We start from the raw sequence: 26,528 nt of genomic DNA on the forward strand, positions 1-26,528 counted from the left end.
TTTAATTTTAATTTGACTTTAATTTTGACTTACCTAATTTTTAAATTTTAAATTTTTAAATTTTAATTTTAATTTTAATTTCTAATTTTTAAATTTTAATTTTAATTTTAATTTTAATTCTTAATTTTAATTTTAATTCTTAATTCTTAATTTTAATTTTAATTTTAATTTTTTAAATTTTAACCCTAAATTTTAATTTTAACTCTTAATTTTAATTTTTAATTTTAAATTTTAATTTTAAATTTTAATTTTAATTTTAATTTTCAATTTTAACTTTAACTTTTTAATCTTAATCTCCAAATCTTAACCTTAACCTTAACCTTAATCTTAATCTTAACTTTAATCCTAACCTTAACTTGACTTAATCTTAACTTTTAATTTCTAACTTTAACCTTAACTCCTAACCCTAACCCTAACTCCTAACCCTAACCCTAACCCTAACCCTAACCCTAACCCTAACCCTAACCCTAACCCTAACCCTAACCCTAACCCTAACCCTAACCCTAACCCTAACTCCTAACTCCTAACTCCTAACCCTAACCCTAACCTCTAACTCCTAACCCTAACCCTAACTCCTAACCTTAACTCCTAACCTTAATCTTAACCTTTAACTCTAACCCTAACTCCTAACCCTAACCCTAACTCCTAACCCTAACTCCTAACTCCTAACCCTAACCCTAACCCTAACCCTAACCCTAACCCTAACCCTAACCCTAACCCTAACCCTAACCCTAACCCTAACTCCTAACTCCTAACCCTAACCCTAACCCTAACCCTAACCCTAACCCTAACCCTAACCCTAACCCTAACCCTAACCCTAACTCCTAACCCTAACCCTAACCCTAACCCTAACCCTAACCCTAACCCTAACTCCTAACCCTAACTCCTAACCCTAACCCTAACCCTAACCCTAACCCTAACCCTAACCCTAACCCTAACTCCTAACCCTAACCCTAACCCTAACTCCTAACCCTAACCCTAACCCTAACCCTAACCCTAACCCTAACCCTAACCCTAACCCTAACCCTAACCCTAACCCTAACCCTAACTCCTAACCCTAACCCTAACTCCTAACCCTAACCCTAACCCTAACCCTAACTCCTAACCCTAACCCTAACCCTAACCCTAACCCTAACCCTAACCCTAACCTTAACCCTAACTCCTAATCCTAATCTTAACTCCTAATCTTAACCTTAACTCTAACTCTAACCCTAACTCCTAACTCCTAACCTTAACTCAACCCTAACTCCTAACTCTAACTCTAACTCCTAACTCCTAACTCCTAACTCCTAACTCCTAACTCAACTCTAATTTTAATTTTAATTTTAATTTTAACTTCTTACTTTAATTTTTAAATTTTAATTTTAAATTTTAATTTTAATTCTTAACTTTAATTTTAATTTTAATTTTAATTTTTAATTTTAATTTTAATCTTAATTTTAATTTTACTCCTAACTCTTAACCCTAACTCTAACCCTAACCCTAACCCTAACCTTAACCCTAACCCTAACTCCTAACTCCTAACCCTAACTCCTAACCCTAACTCCTAACTCCTAACCCTAACCCTAACTCTAACCCTAACCCTAACTCCTAACTCCTAACCTTAACCCTAACCCTAACTCCTAACCCTAACCTTAACCCTAACCCTAACCCTAACTCTAACCCTAACTCCTAACCCTAACCCTAACTTCTAACCCTAACTCCTAACTCCTAACCTTAACCCTAACTCCTAACCTTAACTCTTAACTCCTAACCCTAACCCTAACTCTAATTTTAATTTTAACTCTTAATTTTAACTTTAACTCTGACTTAACTTTAATTCTGACTCTAATTCTTAATTTTAACCTTAACTTTAATTCTTAACTTCTAATCTTAACTTTAATTTTAATCTTAACTCTAACTCTAACCTTAACTCTAACCCTAATCTCTAACTCCTAACTCCTAACCCTAACCCTAACCCTAACCCTAACCCTAACCCTAACCCTAACCCTAACCCTAACCCTAACCCTAACCCTAACCCTAACCCTAACCCTAACCCTAACCCTAACCCTAACTCCTAAATTCTAAACCCTAACCCTAACTCCTTACCCTAACTCCTAACTCCTAACTTCTAACCCTAATCCCTAACTCCTAACCTTAACCTAAATTCTAACTCTAAATCCTAACTCCTTCCATCCTAATTTTAACTTTAATTTTAATTTAAATTCTTCAAATTTTAACTTCTAATTTACCAAATTTTAATTTTAATTTTAATTTTAAATTTAATTTACCCTTAATTTTAAATTTTAATTTTAAATTTTAACTTTAATTACTAAATTCTTAAATTTTAATTCCTACACTACCTTACCTAATTATTAACCTTTAAATTTTAAATTTCAATTACCAACTTCTAATTCTAATTTCTAAATTTCTACCTTAATCTTAATTTACCTCCACCTAACTTCTACCTCAAATTTTACCCCACCTACCACCTAATTTACCAATTTACCCCACTTACCAATTTATACTCCTAATTTAACTTTAACCTACCTACCCCACCACACCTACCAATTTTACCCACCACCACCTACCCCAAATTTCCACTCTAATCTCTAAATTTTAATTCTACACTTTACCTAATTTTAATTCCTAACTCCTAATCACCTAACTTTTGACCTGACCTACACCCTAACCCTACCAAACCCTAACTCAACCCTAACCACCAACTTACTGCTACTGACTCTGGTGAGATGTGATCAGAAAGAAAGAGGCCGAGGGAAGTGAGGGAGGCGTGGCCTGAGGTGGGGCAGGTCATGGCATGATTCTTCGCGACCCCGATGGAAGCGGCAAGGCAGGCACGCGACTACAGCCGCGTGGCCGCGTAACTGGGGTTCCGTTCGTCCACCCTTCGCGTCCAGTCGCGTGTGGGACACGTCACGTCGTCTACATCTCTGTTGTGTGTTTTTTCTTGTGGCTTGGCACCGGTACCGGGGAAGCCCCCAGCACCGAGCGCCCCTTCATTTGTGCCAAAGGTGTGCATGCCAAACGGACATGCAAGAACAACGGATCACGGAAGAGAATCTAAAAACATATGAAACTACAAAGGCAAATCAGCTCCGACTGAACAAACGGTGGTGCCCGAGGGAAAAAAGGAAGAAGCCGAGGCGAAACGAGCACTCGTGTTTTCAGTGGGCAAAAGGATGAAGACAAGGGAATCTACTAAACTAGAGGAATCGAACAAATCAAAGAGTGACAGAAAACAAAGAAAAGATACTGGGTGGATGACAAACGCCCCGCCGGCGTTCGTCAGAGGGTTATGGCGAACACAGCGTGAATCCATGCTGTGTCAAGAGAAAACTGAAAACAAGAGAATCTTTAGAGAAATCAATCATAAACGTTAGAGATAGTTTTTCCATTTTTGAGGTCATCCTGGCTACCATTTCTTCACCCAGCGATGCCCAGCCATCAACTATTGAAGGAAAGATGGTGCTTGGAAAACTAAAGAACTTTTAAAGAAGAATGACCTTAATGGGGTCAACGGTTCCCCTTGTTAAAGCCCACGGGGTGTTGAAACGCCATCGGCATATGAGGGTGGATAGCTTTTCGCCACGATCCTACCATCTCGGAAGCGCACCCTTTCAACTCAGACCCGCGCCCTCTTTCTTGGACCGACCCGGGCGCGGGGGAAAAAGAGAGCTGGTCGAAACCCCCCTCGGGCACATGTAAAAATACGGAATAAAATCACACTCGCGTGGCATTCTTGACCACCTTGAAAACAGACTGCTTCGCTGATCTGCCATCGTGTGGCATAGAACAGCTTAAACTGAATCAACATTTCTTTAAGAAAAACCACTTCACCGTGGACCAGACACCGTCAGGAGTTCCAGTTCTCAGGGTTGGGTGGGTGGGCGTTTTTGCGTCAGAGACCGCATTAAACCCACTTAGATTACTTACTGGATTTGTATCCAATTCCATAAGAGACAGAAGTAGAAGGAGAGAGAACGAATAATCATTCGGTAAAGAGATAACAAACATACACGCATGTGACATCACATTTGTAGAAAACCACTTCAAGAGCATATCGGCACACAAGGTGCACTGGACCAAACCGTCCCGGGTACACCCGGGTCCGGGGTACCAAAATACATTCGGACCAGACATCTCGGACGAAAACCCGGACATGCATTCTTCAGAAATCCCCCGCACCACACACTGCATAGCAGTGAATGTGCGTCACTCACTCGGAAAGCCGGCCGACCACATGGTACCCGACCCCCTCGTTCGGACCCCCCTCCCGTGCAGAACTTTCATCCATCCAGAAAATCATGTACCATTCGATTGCCTCCGTCAAAAAGACTTCGCCAATGAAATGCTACCGACCTGTGTGAGATGTGTCGCGAAAGAAGGAGCGCCGAGGGGAAGTGGAGGGAGGCGTGGCCTGAGGTGGGGCAGGTCATGGCATGATTCTTCGCGACCCCGATGGGAAGCGGCAAGGCAGGCACGCGACTACAGCCGCGTGGCCGCGTAACTGGGGTTCCGTTCGTCCACCCTTCGCGTCCAGTCGCGTGTGGGACACGTCACGTCGTCTACATCTCTGTTGTGTGTTTTTTCTTGTGGCTTGGCACCGGCACCGGGAAGCTCCCCATAGCGCGCGGTTAGCCAGAAACCACTCTTGCATCTTTTCTTCCTTCGAAGTTCTTCATCTCATGGTGTGCGTGTGTGTGTGTGCGGGGTTGGTCGTCACACTTCTCCGCCCTCCTCGCGGGGCTGCTCTTCGCATAGCGGGCACCACGTTTGGCGGAGAAACGGCACACCGATGGGAGCTACACGTTCCACCTCCAGCGATCCCGTCGCGTCCACCCCAAAGTGGCGCGAGTAGGCGTCAGCCGGATTCTGCGCACCCTCGACGTAGAAAACACCACGTCGATGCCTCTGCTCACACCAGAGGTCATATGTGTACTGAAAAGTTTGTTCAGTGCATAGCCTCTGCCGATGCCACCGAAACCGTTCAGGTGCTTTTGCGCAATCACAATCGCCCGGTGATCCGTTGCCAGCGCGATGCGTGCACCATCTGGAACGCGATGGTGTTCCACAATGTGTCGCAGCATCAGTTGCGCGGCGCGAGGTTCCGCATGTGCCGAGTACCTCGCCTGGAACCGGTCCGTCTCGAGGTCCGGATCTCCTAGTTTGCCGTCCGGATTCCTATGGCATTGTTGCTGGTATTTTCGCAGTTTTTCCAGCACGCGGGTCGCCTCGCCGTCCTCACCGCAGAGCTGCTGCTCCAGGTCCTCGGTCCAACGATGTCGATACGTCCACATTTCCGTGGCGCCGGCCTCGCGCAGGTGAAGGACCGCACCCCAGCCTTCCAGCGACGCGTCGGTGAAACACACCGCGTCGTAGGCCGCCTCGTCATAGGACGGGTGACGTTCATCCGATATTCTCCACCACTGGTTGTGCACAAGTGCTCCGCCAATCTCCTGGAGTGTGCGCGAAACCGCCGAGTCAATGTATGGCACTGGGTCGTCCCAGTCGAAGCCCCGGAACGTCAGACGGAATATGCCGCGGTAGGTTCTCAAGAGCTTGAAGGCGCGAGCCGGGTTCACCTGGGTGGTGTGGAGCGCGAAAATATCAGCGAGATCAGTGACGCCAAACTGCGAATCGTGTGGGAAGTTTTCCGCAGCGCAATCTGCATCTTCGCCACGGTCTTGACCGAGTTCCGAATCAGACGTTCATGTCCGTTCCACGCGTATTCCTCACCGAGAAACACCGTATTGGCACTCTGCCATCCGTAAGATCGCCTCGTCGGACATCACCTCCAACTCGTCGCGGTTTGGTGATGTCATGAGGTTTGCTGCCTTGATGCGCGCCACGACCGCGCGCACCGCCATCAGGAACTCACGTTCCTGACCTTCCTTCGCTGCGACCAGAATGTTGTCGATGAGGGTGGTGATGGTGACTGGCGTGTCGATGTCGACGATCGTCCAGCGTCACGGCCTGACCCACGGCAACGCTCCATCGCGCACCGGTCGGAAGCGTCCGCAGACGGCAGCGCGTCCGTCATGTCGTGCTCGGAAACACGAACTTGTTGCAGGAGTGTCGCCGCGATCGGGATAGCGTCGTAATAAGCTTCGAAATCGATCTGCAGCATGTAGCGGGCGTATCGCGAACCGCTGCCGCCTTCCGAGGCGGGTGTCGTAGTGGACGCGTGGCACGTGATGTGTCGGGATCACCCGGTTCAGCAGCGGCTCCGTGATGAGGCGCCGTCTGCCCTTCAACTCGGGCACCGTGAACACGTTCACGCCATGCACTCCCTCAGGCAGTTGCGCCTGGGTACCTCACCTCGTTGGCAGGACACGGCTCGAATTTTCCCATGTCGACTGCCTGGCGGATCTCGTCCGCTGTCAAGGGCGCATTTTTGATGGTCCGCGAGGTCCGCAATCCGTCACAGCAAGCAGGGATCCAGGAAGCACTGGATCCGGCGAAGAAAACGCTTTGTGGAAGCGCGTTTTGTCGGCATCGTCAGCACCGCCTCCATGTCCAGCGGCGTGTTTTGTTTCAAGTGCAGCGGCCAGCGCTTTACCAGCGCCGGCCTTTCCGCCATCACTGGACGAACCTGGACATGCGATCCACCATGTCCGACACCTCTTGCGGTGCAATCGCGAGGTTCGCACATGACGATTCCTGGGAGCGGAAACGAAACACCGAAGTCGCCGGCTTCTAGCGGGTCTGGAACAACGCTCTTCCTGCGTTTTCCTTGCGGTCTCGGCCTCCACCGTAGGCTGCTGGCCATACCCAAGGTAGCGCAGCAGCGTGGCTTGTTTGGCGTGGCCTGATATCGTCATCAAGTCCTTCAGCGGGACACCTGCTTCCGCCATGCAGCGGAGTGCGCCTTTTCGAATCGAGGGCAGCTGTGCGCCTCGCATCTCTGTCCGCACCTCGTGTGCGATCCGCGACCTCAGCTCCTCCGAGTGAGGCGCGAACAACTCCTCTGATGGTTTCCGTTTTGCCATCATCTCTTGCAGCGTGGCTGCAAGGTCTCTGGTCAGCATCGACGGCACAGGGCATGGACCCTCGTCTTGGCACCTTTTCCTTTGCGTATCGTCAGGGTGATTCGCACGCACGGCTCCTCCTCTGCGATGGTGGTCGCTCTTCTCCTGCTGTGGTGGTCCGGCTCCGCCGCGGGTGTCGGAAACACCGTCACGTCCTTCACACGCAGCGTGGATATGTCGCACGCTCGCGCCGCGAATCCCCACATCATTGCCAAGAAAAGTGCAGCCCGAGGATGGCTTAGGCGAAGTCGGTCGAGGATTTTTCGACCTGCATACGCGATACCGAAAGGAGGCGCGTCTGGCACCGACTCCTTCATGAAGCGCTGCGCCGTGCCAAAAGCGCTTCGCCATTCCGGGTCGTCCTGAAGGCGAATGCCTCGCGATTGGGTGGAATAGAGCGGCAGGTCGCGCAGCGCACCCGCTACTCCCGCAAACGCCTTCGCTGTCGTTGCCCACTTCCATTTGCGTGCCCGAGCGGTCGACAGGATCAGGTCGATGCACGCCGACGGAAGACGCATGAGCATCTGCTCTGAATTCATGCATTTTATGCGCGTCAGCCATCGTAGATGGTGTGCGCGCGTGTCCGGCCTCACAAGACTCCATGCCAGCTGTGAGACGTGTGGCGGTTTCGCGCTGAAGAGGAACCAGTTTCTCGGGCAGGCCTCTGCTTCCTCTGCTTGCGAAAGAGGCCTGCCCTGCATGTTTAAAGGGTTTGAACGGATATCCTCGAGTGCTCGTTTCGCCTCCTCCGATATGTTCGCGTCGACATCGGCGTATCCATCACCTTTCCTGTTGCCAGGAATCCTGGATGTCTCGCCTTCATCGCCTTCATCGTTGATGTCCGGATCGACGTTCACTCCATCACCTGGCCATCTTTTCCGTCTGGTCAGGCGTGGCGCTGGATCATCCGAGCGACCTTGATGTGTCTCCGGCGTCGCACCTCTTGGACGAGGCACGTATCGGGACGCGTGGCGTGACGCACGCTGTGGCTTTGAGGTCGGGTAATGCGTCATCCCGGCGGGAATGTACACACCCACCGTCGCTTCCGACGCCGCTTTTGTGAGGACGTAATAGCTCGGGTATCGCACCCCGTTCATGTCTTCCGGTGCCTCACGGAGTCTCGCTCCGAGAAGAAACTTATAGTTTCGTAACTGGTCAGATAACGCCGACATCGAGGGCCCTCGAACGAGATACAATTCGTCGATCGGAGGGTCCATCGACACCTCATCGGCTCCGTTCTCCTCACGGAAAATCACCTCATTCGGATCGGTCGGTGATGGATCCACGATGTGGATCTTCTTGTGGAGAAGTTTCAGCATCTCTTGAACACTATAGGGTTGCAGCGGTGTCAGTTTGTGTCGCACACGCTGCTGTCCAACGGCTGTGTCGCTCATACCGCGCGCGACACCATCGCCGGCTCTCGCCAGAGCCGTCGCAGCCCATAGGTGATCCAAAACAAATTCGTATACCCTCCTGGCGTGTTTGTTTGCCTCTGCGAATGTTTCTTCTATCCACTCGGAGATGCATTTCCCTTGTGGAGGTGGTGGTGATGGATTCGCCGGCACGTTTTCAGCTACACTCACGGTCGCGTTCGCTGGCATACTCCCTGGGATGTTCTCTGAGACAATCCTCTGCTCATTTTCTGATGCTTTTTCAGGAGTTTTCGCCGATGCGCTCTCAGGCTCGTGAGTCACGACTCGTGCTGATGCGCCATCAGGCTCGTGAGCCACGTCTCGTGCTGATGCGCTGGTTGTTTCATTGACGGGCACGTTGCCGCGTAGTGCTGCAGCCCGTGCGTCGGCACGCGCGATCGCATCAATCAGCAGCATGTCCTCATCATCGGATGAGGGGTCGCTTAAATGTGGGGAATGTGATGTGTTTTCTGTCACCTGAACTGGATCCACGGACGTTTGTCTACCACGTTTCTTTGCAGCCTTACGCCTTGGAAGCGGAGCATCCATCGAGGACCTGTCCGAACGTTTTCGGGACGACGCCTGCGATGTCGATTTTCTCTCCTGTGGTGTGCGCCTCGTTCGCGCAGCTCGGTCCACGTTCCTCTGCATCCTGGTTTCCTTTTTCTTCTGTCTCGAAGATGGTTTTGGAATGCTCTGGACCGCTCGTGTGGTGCGTGTCGTTGGTCGTTTCCGATTCGGCGGAGACTTTTTCGACTGCTTTAAACCACCGCCTCCGTGGAGAGCGTCGTGTGATCCGGATGATTGGACTGCGTCATCCATTTTTGCACGCTTCCATGGCATCTTCGCGATTTCATCGTAAAAGAAATCTTTCCTAGACACCGGGTGGTTCGTGAGCACCTTTCTCATTTTCGTGAGGAAATAATCACGAGGCGGGTGATACTGCGACGCCGCATAAAATAGTCGTCGCAAACACCGTGGCAAATCACGACGGTGATCAACCATCAATTGTAAATAATGACTGAAAATGCCGCGGACATGAACAACCCACAATCATTGCTATAGCGTTCCTGACGTGGCGAAAATTGTTTCACCAAACGCAAAGCCGGCCAAACCTTTTGAGGTTCTCATTGAGTTGTTGCTCCAAAATTGGGGATGGTGCGGAATCACAAAGGGATAACTGAATGCCTGTTGCATCCTCGTCGTCTTGCTCCAAAATGCCCGCTATCCAATGCTTCATAATAAAGATTGGAAAATAAACAAAGCCGTGCTCGCGCACCATCTTCGTAAGTTGTTGGGTTTTATCACGGTCCAAGTCACCATTGTATCCGACGGAACGATGCGTTTTGGTGGGAGGTACTGCTCGTAAATTGCGTCGAGTTCTATGTTTGATGTTTTGCCTTCGAGCATATCGCCGCCCCACACCTCCTTGCCGAATTCGCGGGCAATATTCGACATATTTTTTGATGTGTGTGTGGATCCCTCCTTCAAAACGACGGCTGCCGTTCCGTCGCGCATCAGTTTTTGGGTTTTCCTGCGGTTCGCCACCTCGGTACGTGTGGCCTCTGCCTCCTGCGCCGCCGTTGCCGTAACCGCTTCGCCTGCTACCATTTGCGTTATTTCGTCCCTGGTAACTCTTGTAGGCGTCCGAGCGTTGGTGCTTGACGCGTTTGCGTGCGCATGCGTTCGTTCAATCATCCGCGTAGCAAGCTCACGATCATTGGCGTTGAGGGCGTCCAACTTTGCGTGAAGCGCGGTGGCTAACTCATCCCAGCTGCTCAAGTCCAACGCTCCAATCGTTGACCCGTCTGCGCCCACAATTTGCGCATACGCAGCTCCACCTTCCAGCAAGTCGCGCTTGTTATCTTTTGCGCGGCGGAAACGTTTATGTGGCTTTTTCTCCCGGAACAGCCGCCGCCTTCAAATGCCTGCCTGCTGTGGTTCGCTACTGCTGTCTGCGCCGTTTCCATGTGATCCGCGTTGAAATGCTCGCCAATCGCGCCGTCTCCGGAAGCAGAGGGGTTTCGCTGACCTCTTGAGAGGACATTCATCACCAATGTGCGCATGCTCCGCTCTGCTTGGCAGCTCGTTGCAACGATCTCCACGTTGTAGCGATATAGGCGCGTTGAGCGTGCGGTTCAATCGCGAAACATCTCGAACCATAGACGCGATCCGCTCATCTCCGCTCATTTCTTTAACTCTGGTCCGGACAGGCCGAGCAGGATTACCGCAGATGCTGCAAAGGCTGGCGTCATGTCTTTCATGCTTCGATTATCGATTCAAACTTGGCCTGTAGTCCCTCCAGCGGGTCCGCTGATTCACGTAGCTCCAGCTTCTTGGAATCTGTTTGTCTGCATTGTTCCGACACGTCCTTGAATTCTGCGCAGTTCTTTATCCGCGTAGATGGTTTGCGCTTCCAGCACGTTGTGTTGAATCCTCGCGTCTTCGTCCAACGGCACCGTTCGGTCCCTTTGCCTTGTCCGAATCAAATGAGTCCGACAGACGCCACAAGCCTTGCGTGATACTTCTCCGCTGTAATGAGCCCTTGTTTGCGAAGACTCCTCCAGGATCTTCGCTTCTAGGTCGCCGTTCTTGGGTTCTCCAAAAAGAAACTGATGTCCACATCGCCCTCCTCAGTTTGAAGCGAAGCGATCCCCGTCGCGTTGCTCATTGTTAAGCGCGAATGTTGTGAAGTACAATCGTCTTTTTGTGATGTGGCGGAACTTCTTGAACGGCTAGATGACGAGAAGCTGCGGATCTGCCTGGGTGCGTGCGTTCGGTATTTTTTGTGCAAATTATGTTTTTGTTTTCGTTTTTGCGTCAGAGACCGCATTAAACCCACTTAGATTACTTACTGGATTTGTATCCAATTCCATAAGAGACAGAAGTAGAAGGAGAGAGAACGAATAATCATTCGGTAAAGAGATAACAAACATACACGCATGTGACATCACATTTGTAGAAAACCACTTCAAGAGCATATCGGCACACAAGGTGCACTGGACCAAACCGTCCCGGGTACACCCGGGTCCGGGGTACCAAAATACATTCGGACCAGACATCTCGGACGAAACCCGGACATGCATTCTTCAGAAATCCCCCGCACCACACACTGCATAGCAGTGAATGTGCGTCACTCACTCGGAAAGCCGGCCGGCCACATGGTACCCGACCCCCTCGCTCGGACCCCCCTCCCGTGCAGAACTTTCATCCATCCAGAAAATCATGTACCATTCGATTGCCTCCGTCGAAAAGACTTCGCCAATGAAACCCTAACCCTAACCCTAATCCCACCCCTATGCACCCTAACCTCTACACCCTAACCCTATGACCCCTAACCCTAACCCTATGACCCCTAACCCTATGACCCCTAACCCTATGACCCCTAACCCTATGACCCTATTGCTCCACGCCATTAAAGTTTGCACGAGCTAGAAAGTTCCGGGCTCAAAAGTCCCGCAGCAGCACCAAGGACCATCACCTGGGCCTGTCCGTCAGGAACGGAACGGGCACCTAGGCGCGCCGCACAGTCAAGCACCTGCTACCCCGGAATCAGGGGATAGCGAGCACTGCAAAACAGCTTTTCACTTTTCGTTTCTTGATATGCCGTCTGAGGTGGAATCCTTGCGTGCCCCTCAATGCATGGCAAATGGAGTTAACCAAACCAGAAAACGTAGTGAAAAGCACTTTCCATGGACAAGCTGTGTGGCGGCTGGCGTAGCGGCGGCTGTCCAAGATCCACTCGCACTCGTGTCGTCATCTCGACTACCATACAGCCCTATCTGTTTCCCAAAATTAGGTGAATGGCACCAAAATTACCCTGGTCGTTTAGCACAGTCCAGTTCGCCATACGCATGTACGCTGAAAATGCCATGTAGCTCCCGCGCAGAAAGCGTGGAAATGGTTCCTGGCAGAAGTCTCATATGGTGCGGCAAGTCGCCCTGGAAGGGTTACGATTCCCGAGAAGCGGGTTACCACGGAGCCCTACATCGGGCCCGGGGACCCACCGTCAGACACCTTAGAAACCACGTCGCCCACAGGATCGGTTCGTAGCTGTTGTACTGCGCCTGTGCCAAAAAAAAAACTCACTACGGAGTATTTTCGGCGTTGGTAAAATCTCCTTGTTCAGGCTCCTTTGGGGGAGAACGAAATAAAAACTTCCCAGTGGTGGAAGACATACGCACATACACTCCCATGTAAATATATATATACATGTGGTGCGCAGCATCTTCACAGCGGTTACGCTTACTCCGTGCCTAGCTCAATCGTGGACCCACTCAGGGATGCCGAGGCTTCGCGAAGAGAAGGTAGCGTGCTTCCGTCCAACGAAAGCATTGGGCATCAACTCGCGCAGGCAAGGCCAGTGAGGATCAAATGTGACCCATTAGACTGGCTCTGGAGGTGATACTATGTTCCCACTCGTCCATTTCTCAGATGTTTGGGGTTCCAGAATCAGCTAGAGCCCCATGTCCCGTCATCTTGTCGGGGTGTGTAAATTGTATCATGATGTCCCGTGAGGCTGCAGCTAATCTCAAAGGGGGCGCGCTAGTAAACTGGCGGGTGCATCGCCAGCGCATGAAACCGTAGGTACCTTCCAGGTTGAAGTCCACGTGGCCCATATGAGACTAAATAAGCCGCAGCGCAGCACCGCCAGGAACACGTCGGTATCGCTATAGGGGAGACTATTAAAAAAATACGGAACTGCTAAACACAGCATGGGTGACTCATGGACGTCTATTAGTTGCGGCCATCCTCTCACTGGCGCCGGGGAGGGGGGGGGCGGCGCAACCGAGGCCTGGAGGGAAAAGGGGCCCCCATCCGCTATGCCGGATTGTTTGAAGGCATGGGAAACATAATCGACAGTGGGGAAGTTAGCATTTGCAGTGGAGGATGCATCATTGCACACATGCAGTTTGAAGAATCCGCTCGTTGTTGTTAGGTTTCTCTTCTCCTCACAGAGTCAATGCTCAAGCCATCGCGCGCAACTAAGAGTGAAAACGAAGAAATCCAACTCCGCACCCCCACCACACACGCGCACATGTGTATTTCGACCATGTTTTGTTTTTTTCCGAAAAATGTGAATCGGTAACTCGCCAACGAATGCTAAGCTCGTATGCGTGAAGTTGGTGACGTTTCGCTGAACTTCAGTTATTTTGCTCATGCAGGTCACGCCCTCGGTTCCCCTAAATTGAGAGAGTCGCGTACGCACAGTAGAGTAGCGCGACTGAGCGGTTGCACTACACAGCCACACTGGCGGTGTCTCGGGGTGGGGTGGGGAGATGCCCATCTGTCCTGCACGCACCCATGCCTCCGTCAAGCAAACGGATTTGCAATGGGCGTAGCATCACCGGAAAGGATCAGGTTTACAGGACCTCCTCGCACGACACATGCACCAATCGTGCGAAGGTGTTTGTTGCGATGCCACAGCTCAGCGTCGGCTAAGACAAGGTTCACATTATTGTCGAATCCCTTGAGTACACCGTGCACTTCCCGGCCATGTTGTGAGATCACGATTTTACGATCCAGGTACTTCTCCAAAGACAATATTCCCTCCTTCTTTCGGAGTATGTGCGCCGCCTGGGCAGACATGATTCGTCTGAGTTGTACTCCGCTTGCTATCTCTGCTGCCACTATTGGTACGTCTTTGTTTTTTTCCGTTGACGCAGGAGGGGGCAGTGTGGTGACCTAATATCTCATGTACACGACTATGCATATATAACATCAAAAGAGCAGATAGGAGGAATCTAATGGAGATGACAGCATATAGAGAGAGCCAGCAAGACACACACACACACACACACACAGGATGGGGTGTCGCACCAGGGGAATTTCGAAGAAGCAGGTGATCATGACGAAGACACAAAGCACCGTCACGATCAAAGAGGTACACTTTTGAGTGGAAGAACACCGTACCGCTACTGGACAGTTTTTCTCTGCCTCTCCATGGTCCACGTCAGTATGCGCGAGTCTAAGGTTCAGAATGGTTAGGGTAGATTCACAAGTTACACGGAACAACCTCGTTACAAACAACCACCAGCGCTTACACGAAAAAAAATAAGCCGACTGACACACCCCACACGCCTAGCCTAAGATTGCCTGCTCAAATGTCCGTCTCTGGCCGTGACTCCTCCGCATCCGTCTCGGGGCGTGGCCTTCGCCGACGGGGTTTGTCCTCCTCCACGTCACCATCCTCGCCCTCGGCCACATCACGCGCGGAGCCGCGACGGTGTGCCTTGAAGCGACGAAGGTTGAGTTCGTTGATATCCTGTTTGCCAACATGCAATTGGCCGCGTAGATTGTTGAGACCGTCCAACTGGACGTTGTCTGCCGTCGACCGCAAAGTAGCGAGCACCTCGCGCGGGAGCCGGCAGGCGACCTTGAACTCTTGTGGTGTCGCGAAGGAAATGCGACGCAGCTCAAAGTCGAAGTTGGGCCCCACGTCGTATAGTTGAATGTTCTTGATGGTTTTGGGAACGCCCGAGGCCGCTGACGGCTTTTTGAGAGCGTAGTGTCGCATACACAGCACCGTGTTCCCCTTCTCGCTAGGAGGCTTGTTCGTGTAAGTGTCAGTAGAGGGCGCCACACACGCGTCTTCTCCGTTCTGAGAACGCAAAGAAAAAAACAGAACCCGATCACATCCGTCGAGGTTGATCGCGGGGTCAGTACCACCACGGAAGAAGTCCACCAAGACACTCTTCAGTCGAATGAACGCCGGGTCAGATGCGAACTCGCTACCCTCGAAGACAAAGAAGGGTTTTCCGCCCACGGAGCCAGCATCGACACCGAGCGTCTGTGACATGTCGAGGCGGTCAGCCGCCACAATGCCGAGCTCCACCATGTCAAGAACATGGAAGTCGAACTGGCGCCCAATTGTCAAATTGTTCGGTCGCTTCTTGTTACTTGAGCCGAAGCAAAAAAGTGAGCAGTCATTTTTGAACCCGAGAAACTCAAGGTGTTGACGCCCCTCGAAAGGATAAAATGCATTCTTCTTTGCCAGTTTCTTGCAGTACGGCTTCGTAATCGCCATGAGGTCTACCATCGCATCTCTCACTACATCGTTTGAGGAGGCGCCTTTCAAAAAGAGTACTCGCTTAGGGTTTTCCACAACTTTCGGCTCGTAGTGCTTCACTGCGCGCCGCGTTGTCGCGTTCTTGGCTGAGCGACGCTTGAAGCTGCCAACAGCTGACATGACTGGGGAAGGAAAAAAAAGAATACGAGGTAACTACGTAGGAAGACCGGCTTTGTATACGAACTGTGTTTGTCATGAAGAATGAAAGAGTTGGGTTGTACGTATGAGCGTGGAGGTGATGGCGAGCGGTCCGGTGTGGCACATGAGCGAAGCGCCACAGAACAGAAGGTGGCGAATGGTATAGAGGACGAAGAGTTGAGGGGTGGGCTGGTCGAGAAATGTGAAGCAGCGTGGTTCCTTTGAGAATTGCGCAGTGGCACAACGGTAAGGAGAACCCTCCCAGGACACTTCTCCTCAGCACGGAGCTCGCCGGATACAAAACATTACCGGTCGAAGTAGGCTTGTGACAAGGCGTGTGACGCCCCGCCCCCAGTTGTGGGTCATTCGGGTAAGGAAGGAAGAAAGAGAAGAGCACTCACAACACAAGACGATTGCGTGCACCCACGCATTCGCGCAAACGCCCACACTGAGGCAGTGTGGAACCTGGAGACAAAACAGGGGAGAAGGCCGAAGCGAAAAAACAAAGCATGTGACCTGGCCTCCGGCTCCCCAGCCCGTGTGTACGTGTGTGGGTGGATGGGTGTGGGTGTGGGTGCGCGAAAGAGGTTTGTGCGCCTCACATTCCGACAGACATCTTTGCTCACAGAGTGAAAAGAGGCAGAGAACACTACGTGTGCAACGCCACCGAGAGTCGGCAAACACATCTGCGAAAAACCAAAGACCGCTGTGTCGACGCAAACAAAGCGAAAACCGTGGACGTTATCGTGAAGGTACGGGAATTGTTAAGAACCAACGACAACGGCACCAACAAAGGTACCGTGATCCCACACTGCACATATAAAGAGGGGAAGGAGGGAGGTGAGAGCACCGGAAGTGGCCAGGCAAAGTAACTCATATGCTTGGAGGATGCTCGACTGGGGGAGCATCATAGAAAAATACTCGCTTGCATGCACACACACATGGCAGTGTTCTAGGCGGCGAAGCGGAGGAAAAAGGGGGTGGGACATGCTCCAAAAATATATAAAAATTGCTGTAGTGAACAAACTGAAGCCTGGAAAAAACTTCTTCAGTATCTCACCACCACGTCCTTCATACAACCATCAACACAGTCCTGTGGGTGGGGAGGAACAACACGGATTTTCAGTGCAGACTAAACTTTCACTTCACCCCAAGAGTTTTCCTTCCATAACAATTGACTATGCTGCACAGAAAATGGTGCGCGGAGTGCAGGTGTGGTTCATCACATCTTTTGTGTTGTTGTTTTTGGCGCTTCCAGCAATCAGACTGCGGCCACTAGGAAGGTGAGAATTGCTGCTCCATTAGAGTGTGTGTGGCACTTTTACAGAAACCGTAGTAGCACAGCCTGTACCCCCCTCTTTCACTGGATCAGTGGTGTTGGTACCCAACGAGCGCCGTTTTTTTTTTTTTGCACCCTCTGAAAGCTTACGCCCGAAGAGGAAGCCAAGGTAACACGTTCGACACATGCCAGTTGTTGAGAGCCACGGCTAGATGAGAGCAGTGAGTTGGTTGAAGCGGAAGTGTGAAGAAAAAAAAAAGACTTCGATTAGCCCATCACCATAAGGGCAAATATTTACGTCACAATGCTGAGAATAACACCGAATAATAGATGATCAGCTGCATCGAGGGGGAGAGAAGCATATGCACAAAAGAAAATCAAACGTGCAATGGGTAGCGTGGAAACTAGGATAGGCTACACAAAGTACAAGAGAGGCGCGCATCGGCGACCAAGCGCCATCTTCACCCAATCACGGTAGTGTCCATCGAACCCGGAGATGCGCCCTAGAAAGAGAGGGAAACAGACCTAGAGCGCGAAAAAAAAGCAGTTGATAATAGAACAGGGAAACTCCGATAGGGGCCGGATCTAGCGCATTGAGATGAGAGAGAGTTTTCGATTTGTACGTGTGTCGTTCATGCTTCTTCGTCTTTCTTTCCCTTGATGTTCTGAATATGCTGTTTCCATTCGCACAACAACCCCGTGCTCCCCCCCGACGCTCACAACTACCACAAATAAAGAAGACCCTGCCTTGCACACACACACGTGTATACAGATCAGCGCCGTGGACGTTTTTTTTTTTTTTTGGGGGGGGGGTAAAAAATTTCTATAGAGGGAGCAGGGATGCCCTTCGTTGGGCAATTATGACTTCCTCACATTTAGTGGCGAGATCATTCCGAACCTGACCCGCTTAGACGTGCAGTGTGTGCGGGGGCAACTCTCCACTAAAGCACGCACAAACAAGCTACGAATAAAGACAGGAAACGGGGGCTATATGGAGAAAAAGAGACGGTTCACACGAACCACATTATCGCCCTTGGTACCACCAAAACAAGCAAGACCGATACCATTCACAACCAAGAACAGTGACATTCTCCGGTGTTGAGAATGAGCACGCTGAAGGGGGGGGGGCCAAAGAGGAAGAGGGAGAAGAGGGGGGAGGGGGGCAAAAAGCCGAGAAACGTTACACACACACACACACACTGCCATGGGGGAAAAGGGAATGAAATAGTATCGGAAGTCATCTTTGAACTGACTAGAAGAGGAAGGGAAAAGGCACCTTATCGGACAACAGAGAACAAAAAAAAAATAGAGCTTCTCCACGGATGGGCATCGTTCTTTTGGCAATCCCTGCCACATACCCACGCGCGGGCTTGCGCAAAGGGCTTGGTCACAGCACAACAGCAACCAAAAAGCAGAGAGGTGCGCGATATAGTTATCCGGTTGACAGCAGTTCCGGTAATGTACAGAATCGCTCTGTAGCTTCTGACAGCCTGCGACTGAGTTGCTACTCGTAGAACTCCAAAGGCGTGCAGGTACACAACAAGTTACGATCGCCATAGGTGTTGTCAATACGACCCACGCTCGGCCAGAACTTCTCACGAAGCTGGTGAGGGGTGGGGTAGGCTGCGAGCTGCCGAGAGTACGGACGTCTCCACTCCTCTGCCGTCACGCACTTGGCGGTATGCGGCGCATTTGTAAGGACGTTGTTGCCCTTTGGTTGTTCGCCACGCTCCACGGCGGCGATTTCGTGGCGGATGGAAATGAGAGCATCCGCGAAGCGATCCAACTCCCGTTTCGACTCACTTTCCGTCGGCTCGATCATAAGCGTGCCCGCCACGGGGAACGCCAGCGTCGGTGCATGGAAGCCGTAGTCCATGAGTCTTTTTGCGACATCCTCCGCCTCGATATGGGCTGTCTTTTTGAACTCACGTAGGTCAAGGATGAACTCATGAGCGCAAAAGTCGTTGCGGCCAAGGAAACAAATGGAGTAATGCTCCTCAAGGCGCTTTTTCAGGTAGTTCGCATTGAGAACGGCATATTCGGTACAGGTCTGCAGCCCGCGAGACCCCAGCATCCGGATGAGGGCGTACGAGATGATGGCAATGGAGGCAGAGCCATAACCCGCCTGCGATGACTGCCCAAACGACTTCGACCCGCCCACAGGCGGACCATAGGTACTGTTGGGAAGAAACGGCACAAGGTGCGGACGCACGGTTATAGGCCCCAAACCAGGACCGCCGCCGCCGTGTGGAATGGAGAAGGTCTTGTGAAGGTTCAGGTGGCACACATCGCCACCAATGAAGCCAGGCCCGCTGTAACCAACGAGCGCGTTCAGGTTGGCGCCGTCGATATAGCACTGCCCGCCGTGCTGGTGGATCAAGGCTGTGATCTGTAGAATATCCTTGTCGTACAGGCCGTAAGTGCTTGGGTAAGTAATCATTATGCAAGCCAGCTCCCTCGCGTGCTTACTGCACTTCTCCTCCATGTCCGCCATGTCCACACGCCCGTCGTCTAGGCACCTCACAGTGACCACCTTCAGCCCTGCAAGCACTGCCGATGCTGGGTTGGTGCCGTGTGCGCTGATAGGAATAAAACAAATATTGCGATGACCCTCACCGCGCGACTGATGGTAGGCGCGAATCACACGCAGGCCCGCGTACTCGCCCTGGGCACCGCTGTTCGGCTGCATCGAGCAAGCCGCCATGCCAGTGATGTCGCATAGCTTCTGCTTCAGATCTGTCAGCATCACGCTGTAACCACACGCTTGATCCTCTGGCGCGTAGGGATGGAGCATGTTGTACTCCGGCCAGCTCAACGCGCGCATCGCAGCCGCTGGGTTTAGTTTCATGGTGCACGATCCAAGTGGAATCATGCCGTGCGTCAGTCCATAGTCTTTGCGCTGTAAACGCTGGATGTAACGCATTAGTTCCGTCTCGCTCTTGTGGCTGGTGAAAACAGTGCCTTGCATGAACCTGGACGTTCGCCGCAGTGCATCGGGTATGACAGAGATGGTTTCAGCCACGCGCGTGAGTGCCTCTATGTTTGGCGTCGACATGCCCGCAGCCTGGAGTAAAGCGTCGATGTGGTCCTCCCTGGTTGCTTCGTCAAAAGAGATGGACACGTGTTTCGTGGTGGGCTCAACAAATATGTTGATGCCTTTCTTGAGGCACTGATGTGCATACTCGGCCGCCGTCATGTGGCTCCCCTCCATTGAAAAGGTCAGGGTATCAAAGTACGTGGTGTTCACCGGAGTGAAGCCGAGCGACTGCATGCCGACAGCGAAGACTTTTGTCTTGTGGTGAATTTCGTTCGCCAGCTGCTTTAGTCCCTCCGGGCCGTGGTAGATTCCGTAAAAGGCGCTCATGTTGGCAAGCAGCGCCTGCGCCGTGCAAATGTTGGAGGTGGCGCGCTCACGCTTGATGTGCTGCTCGCGTGTCTGCAAGACCATGCGGATAGCAGGGTCACCAGCGCTGTCCTTGCTGATGCCCACGATTCGGCCCGGGGAAAGACGTTTGAAATCGCTTGACATGGCCATAAAGGCAGCGTGTGGGCCACCGTAGCCCAAGGGGGTGCCAAAGCGCTGCGCGCTCCCCACCACAACGTCGGCCCCCATCTCGCCGAGCGGCTTAATGATGCAGCTCGCCATCAGGTCCACACCAGCGCAGCATACGACACCGTGCGTCTTGGCACGCGCGAAGACGGCGGCAAAGTCGTGCACCTCGCCTCTTGCGTCTGGAGACTGTACCAAAATGCCACTCAGCTGGGCATCGGCCAAATCGAGGGATTCGACATCGCCGACAACGACCTCAACTCCAAGTGGTTGTGCACGGGTGCGGACCATCTCAATCGATGACCGGAACACATCTTTCGACACGAAGAACTTCATGCGTTTTCGACGGTGGTAACTCAGTGCCAGGTACATGCACTCGCCCGCTGCCGTCGCCTGGTCGAGCAGTGACGCGTTGGACATGTCCATCATGGTCAGATCGGCCACCATCGTCTGGAAATTCAGCAACGACTCGAGACGGCCCTGAGAAATTTCGGCCTGGTAGGGGGTATACGGGGTATACCACATTGGGTTTTCCAGGACATTGCGCATGATCGAGGGTGGGACGATGCATTCATAGTAGCCCTGGCCGATCATGCTCTTGAACACCTTGTTTTGTTCCCCCAACCCCTTTAGGTAGGAAAGTGTCTCTGCCTCACTCAAAGGTTTGAAGCTGCTCAACGGGGGCCGAAGAATGTCCTTTGGCAACGCGGTAGCCATGAGCTCTGCGATGCTTCCCTTTCCCATCGTTTTGAGCATTTCGTCTGCCTCCTTACGTGTGGGCCCGATGTGACGGTTCAAATATGCATCGGTAGAGGTGTTGCGCGACAGGGCCGCAGGCGCCACAACGCCGTTGACACGGACAAGCCGGCGAAGCATGAGAGGGGGCCCCCCGTTAGAGCAAGCAAACACCTAAAAGGGGCTGATTTTACCGGCAGAACCGCGGTATATGTTTACAGCCAAGGAGAATACCCTGATTGTCTTCTGATGATCGCCCCCCCCCTTGTGTGTGGATGGGTGTATGTATGCCTGGCTAGCCTGGTACCGAAAAGACAGGGGTGGATACGGAAGAAAAAATACAACAGGAAAAGAGGAGAGGTTGGGGGGGGGGGCATGGGGCGCTGAAGTTGCCCAACGACAAAGAGCGTGAAGTGAACAAGAAGAGCGCATTGCCTACCCAGACACGAAGAAGGCAGCTGGAATCAGAGAGCCGAGGTGGTGTAGATCCCAGCCAGGAAGAGCCAGTGCCCAGATGAGAAAGTGGGGGGTGTCGCACATAGAGCAAGTACTACCCCTAATAAACAGGACAGGTAAGCCCTGGTGCAATGTGCTTTTGTGTAGAGACAGAAGCTAGACAAAAAGTCTGAGGCGCACACCATCCCAATTACAGCCCACACCGGTGAGTCGTGACACGCCCACGTGCTTTCGTGTTCCGCACCACCACCGCAGACCCTTGTTCTTCGCGGTAACTCTGCACCGAGGAGGGGGGGGGAGTCCTCGTTATTGGGTTCATCTGCACCTTTGCGCACACAGAGGCCCGCCCTCACGTCATGCGCGCAATGCAACATTTGTGAGAGCAAAGAAGGGGTGGTTCAAAGCCTCGGCAGCGCTGCACCGAGCTGCCGGGTCAAGGGCAAGCATTGCCGTCAATAAATCCAAGGCCTCGGAGGGCACAAAAGGCAGCAGGACACGGAGACCGGTTCCTTTCTTTTCTTTGAAAAACACCTTCTCCCAGTCCGGCAACTTACGGTAAACCTCATAGGTTGCCCCCGCAGGTGTGCCGAATACGTCAAAAATCTTGGTGATTTGGCTAATATCCCCGTCCCCGGTGAAGAGGGGCCGACCGTAACCCCGCAGGAGTTCGGCGAAAACGCACCCGGCTGCCCACACGTCCACTTCACCCCTGTAGTGTCGCTGACCAAATAAAAGCTCCGGTGCGCGGTACCAGCGCGAGACCACCTCGTGCGACATGTCCGAGCTCAGTGGGCGACTAAGACCAAAGTCGCCGAGCTTGAGAGACCCATCCGAAGCAATGAAACAGTTCGCTGGCTTTACATCGCGGTGTAGCATACCGCCAGAGTGCAAGGCGTGCAGTGCGGTGAGAAGCATCCGCAGGTAGGATTGTGCCAACAGCGGGGGAAGCGGCTGAAGTGGGCTGCATCTGCGCAGCACAGACGCCAAATCCTCCACACAGCGCTCCATTACGATAGCCATGTGTGATCTATAGGGTATAATCTCGATTGTGTTGACCAGAAATGGCGAGCCTACCCGAGAAGCAATCAAGAGCTCCCGTGCCACTGGATGTGGAATTCCCTCCATAAGGCGAGGAACGTGAATCAGTTTCACGGCAACAGGCTGCCCCGTAGCCTTCACAGTGGCCATGCGCACATGGCCAAACTGGCCCTCTCCGATAACAGGCCCAAGCGTGTAGTTATTCATGCTCACTGAAACACTGGAAGGACGATGATGCGGGAGTGCGACGAGGTAGAAAAGAGTGCAAAAGCTCGCGGCTTCTGGTGTGATGCGCGCTTGGTTCTAGTAAGTGATGCAAAAAGGCATCCCCCCTTGGGGTGTGCATAACGGACCTGTACTGTGAGAGCCCCCCGTGGCGAAGCAAGTGGGTGTGCGAGATAACGGAGTGAAGCAGCGATAACCGGGGTGCCCCCTCTCTGCCGATCTCATGAAAATCGCGGCAACCTGGAAAGCAAAGGACTTTCCGAAATCCGAAGCATGCACACACGCGTCACGCATGTGTGCTTGAAGGTGCGCAAGAGAGGGGTGAACCAGTATTTGAAAGTAGGTGCATCACCTCACGCATAGCACGCGCCACTACTGATGAAGTGAGTGCGATTCACAATGAATGCAAGTTCAAGGAAACATTTGCAGACATGACGCCATCGGGCGCGATATAAAGCGGGAAACAAAAGACTAAGAGAACAACCAGTGGCCGCCCCTAACGGGGGGGGGGGGAGGGGGGAGAGGGCGCGAAAGCGACCTGGAGTGTCTGCCACTTTCCTTCGTCCTGCGTTCAGCTCATATCTTTCAGTTAGTTCGAAACGGTGAATCCTTCCAATACGCAGCCACGACGTTATCATCATCATCAGCGAGCTGTGCGGGAGGGGAATGGGGCATCGTGCTCAAGTAAACAAACACGGCTGCGTATGCTTTTCGCCGATCGCCCTCTCTCGCTAAACAACAAGGGCCGCTACCAGTACAATCCTCACAATTCTAGCTTGAGGCCGCATCTTCGTGAGCCATCATCACTGCCAGTTCGAACTTTGACTTTTTCTTGGGCGGCTTCGCAGGCACCTCCACCCTTTCTTCATGTACAGGGGACTCGCTAGCCACCTGGCCTGTGGTCGTGCTTGGTGACTGTAGCGGTGCGCCAAGTACAGTGTCCGTCGACGCAGCTATCGCTCCTCCTGTCGGTTTCGATTGAGGCGCTGCAGGCAAAGGTGATGGCGGCAAGAAGTCCAACAACGAGGTGGACGTGGCAGCTACTGGTGCACTGGCCTGAAGAAGCTCGTCTACCTCGATCATGGCAGCTGCCACCTTTTGGATTGGTGCATTGTCGAGCTGCGTTGAGTGAGATGCACGCGCAGCCTGCAGCTGCTCGCGCTTCAGCAAGAGCTCCGCACGGACGGACGCAACCATTTCGGCGCGTGGCAGCTTTCGAACATCTTTTACCTGCTTCGCCAACGCAGAGCATTGGCGCTGAAAGCGACTCCTCTCAGCAACAGGCCCACTATTGGTCGCTGCCACGTTCAAGGCAGCAAATTCCTGGTTCCGTTTCACGTGGCCCACGCTAGCAGCGTACCGCTTGTCAGCCAACTTATGTGCTCGCCCGCTAACAACCACCTCTCCATTCTCGGGGCCAGCTTCCTCCTCCTTGTCACTGTCTGAGTAAAGGATGTCAGCTACATCTTCGTCTCCGCTTCCGTTTGCCAAATCAGTGGCCTCGGTCACAGAAACACCTGGTCTGGCCTTTGCCGCCACGTTCCGCTTAAAGGACTTGAGAAACTGCGAGACATCCATGGTAAAAAAAAAAACTAGTGCAGCTCACAACTCCTTGGGTGAGTCGGATGAGAGTCATCAGCGGAGCGAAGAGTAAAAGAAAAAGGGGTTGCGTTGTGGAATTCACAGGAGTAGAAAACGAGAGACAATTTGAGCACCATGTGCATGCCAATCATATGCGGCTCTGGCTTCATCCCCATTGCTGAGACAACCACTTGATGCCTGTGAGTAGGCGCTTCAGCGCGCAACGTCTCTGCCACGGACTTCCAGTTGCCCTCGGGAGAAACCAAGACAGGCACGCATCACAGAAGACTTCTGAAAGTTTTGACATTCGATCAGTACAGTACACCCTCACAGCATAAAACTGGAAGACATGATAAGGTTCGTCTATATATATATATATATATATGCAGGGGGGCCGGCGCCGCGCTGTTCGTGCAAGGCGGAGACGCGCCATGCGTGATGCCCTGCCCCCCCCCCCTCCTCCCCGAAAAGAGGGGGGAGAAAGGAAACTGCAAGGCAGACTACCAAGTATACGGGAAAATGCAACACGGATATTATGAGAAAGCAGGCACATAAGAGGCAGGACAGAGAAGAAAACCCCTTGGATAAAAGGAGGAGGATCGATAGAGCACCAAAAGGAGTGGCGCCCGATGCATTTATAATACGGTGATACGCACTGGCGTGGATTTGGAGGTGGTGAAAGAGGGAAAGGTACACACACACACACAGGAGAGCCAAGATGAAAAAGCTAGAAAAGGAACATGGCTGTAGGAGTGCGACGTTCAGCGCCAGACAGCAAAAAAAAAATAGATGGGTCGAAGCCGCAACAAGTGCGCTCAAGACCACAAACACAGAACGTGCGGCGTATGAGAATTTCGTGGTCCACCACCACAAACGAAAACGCCTCCACGGAAGAATTTGAACAGCGAAAGAAACCATGATTACCCTCTTGTGTTGCTCCTGGCGTCACTTCAACAGTTCTGGTTGGACATCGTTGTTGGGTGTAATGTCTACCCCTGCGAGAAAGACCGGCGCGGGATACATGAAAGTACCGTCAACTCGGCAGATTCTTGGTTTTTTTCTTTTGCGAAGAAAAAGACATGTGGAGAAGTAGAGATTGCATACACACGCCCGTCGATATTTCCCTTTCCCCGGAAAAGCACCAAACAAAACATTACAGAAAAAAAGTGTGAAAGGAAAAAAAGGATGCCTTGGGCATCGAAAACAGTTTTCTCCACACGGAGGAACATAAGCGGATGATTAGCAGAGACGAATACTCCCGTTGCCGCCGGAAGCCTGAGAACGCGTAGTAAAATCTCCTGCCTCCTCTGCGATCCCTGTGAGTCTCTATGGAATCAAGCGCACCTGCACACAGATCCGAAGAGTTGGGCCTCCGATGAAACAGGTTGACACAAACCAAGAGAACAGAAAGATATCCGGGTCTCACAAAAAGTGTGCTAGATGCTCGGGTGAGGCAGACTTCCCCTACGCCCGCACATCTTCACCACCAGTAGTAGGAGAGGGGAACCACCGTATCTGAAAGCGAGAGGTCACTTGTCTGCAAACAGTGACGTCTCTGTGAACCGGGGAGTGAACCAAACCGTTAGCGCGATCCTCATGACAACGGCATGCCCATCACTACCGTTGAGGCGAAAACATTGTCCTCCTGGCCAAAATCCTCTCGGGGCCACCAAAAGTCCTGAATGTGTCCTTGTCTGCGATAGTGGACGTTTCTTGGAAAGAGATCTGTGCAGCACTTCCCCCCACGCAAAGACTATCGCCCTCCTCCCTCCTCCCCTAGCGCGGCCGTCCACCACACCTCACGAGGTAGCCGGTGAGGCCACTTTGTCAATAGCAACATCTAATGGGCGAGCGAGAGAGTGGAAAAGAAAAGGTTCCACCATGTGAATGGAATCATCACCTCACAAGCAGTGGTGGAACATGGGGAAAATAATTTGAAAAGAAATGTAGTCGTCTCACAACTTGGGCGTTCGAATCAGCGAGGAGTTCTCAAGTGCGTAGTAGACCAAGTTTGTAC

General features: G+C 52.0%; 5 protein-coding genes across 5 annotated transcripts; all 5 read right to left on the reverse strand.

Annotated features, from left to right (window-relative positions):
- Positions 1–13,753: 13,753 nt before the first annotated feature.
- On the reverse strand, positions 13,754–14,029 carry JKF63_04031 (uncharacterized protein; the record flags this gene model as incomplete). Its single annotated transcript, XM_067900026.1, has 1 exon — positions 13,754–14,029. One exon carries the CDS (start codon positions 14,027–14,029, stop codon positions 13,754–13,756), a length of 276 nt encoding a protein of 91 aa, XP_067756210.1.
- Positions 14,030–14,540: 511 nt separating this feature from the next.
- JKF63_04032 (uncharacterized protein) lies at positions 14,541–15,629 on the reverse strand (the record flags this gene model as incomplete). Its single annotated transcript, XM_067900027.1, has 1 exon — positions 14,541–15,629. The coding sequence occupies one exon, from the start codon at positions 15,627–15,629 to the stop codon at positions 14,541–14,543; it is 1,089 nt and encodes a 362-aa protein (XP_067756211.1).
- A 2,801-nt stretch (positions 15,630–18,430) lies between these two features.
- On the reverse strand, positions 18,431–21,352 carry JKF63_04033 (uncharacterized protein; the record flags this gene model as incomplete). Its single annotated transcript, XM_067900028.1, has 1 exon — positions 18,431–21,352. One exon carries the CDS (start codon positions 21,350–21,352, stop codon positions 18,431–18,433), a length of 2,922 nt encoding a protein of 973 aa, XP_067756212.1.
- Positions 21,353–22,021: 669 nt separating this feature from the next.
- JKF63_04034 (uncharacterized protein) lies at positions 22,022–22,912 on the reverse strand (the record flags this gene model as incomplete). Its single annotated transcript, XM_067900029.1, has 1 exon — positions 22,022–22,912. The coding sequence occupies one exon, from the start codon at positions 22,910–22,912 to the stop codon at positions 22,022–22,024; it is 891 nt and encodes a 296-aa protein (XP_067756213.1).
- A 789-nt stretch (positions 22,913–23,701) lies between these two features.
- Positions 23,702–24,508, reverse strand: JKF63_04035 (uncharacterized protein; the record flags this gene model as incomplete). Its single annotated transcript, XM_067900030.1, has 1 exon — positions 23,702–24,508. One exon carries the CDS (start codon positions 24,506–24,508, stop codon positions 23,702–23,704), a length of 807 nt encoding a protein of 268 aa, XP_067756214.1.
- Positions 24,509–26,528: the final 2,020 nt, after the last annotated feature.

Source organism: Porcisia hertigi, chromosome 26 (assembly GCF_017918235.1).
Source record: "Porcisia hertigi strain C119 chromosome 26, whole genome shotgun sequence".
Lineage (NCBI taxonomy): Eukaryota > Euglenozoa > Kinetoplastea > Trypanosomatida > Trypanosomatidae > Porcisia > Porcisia hertigi.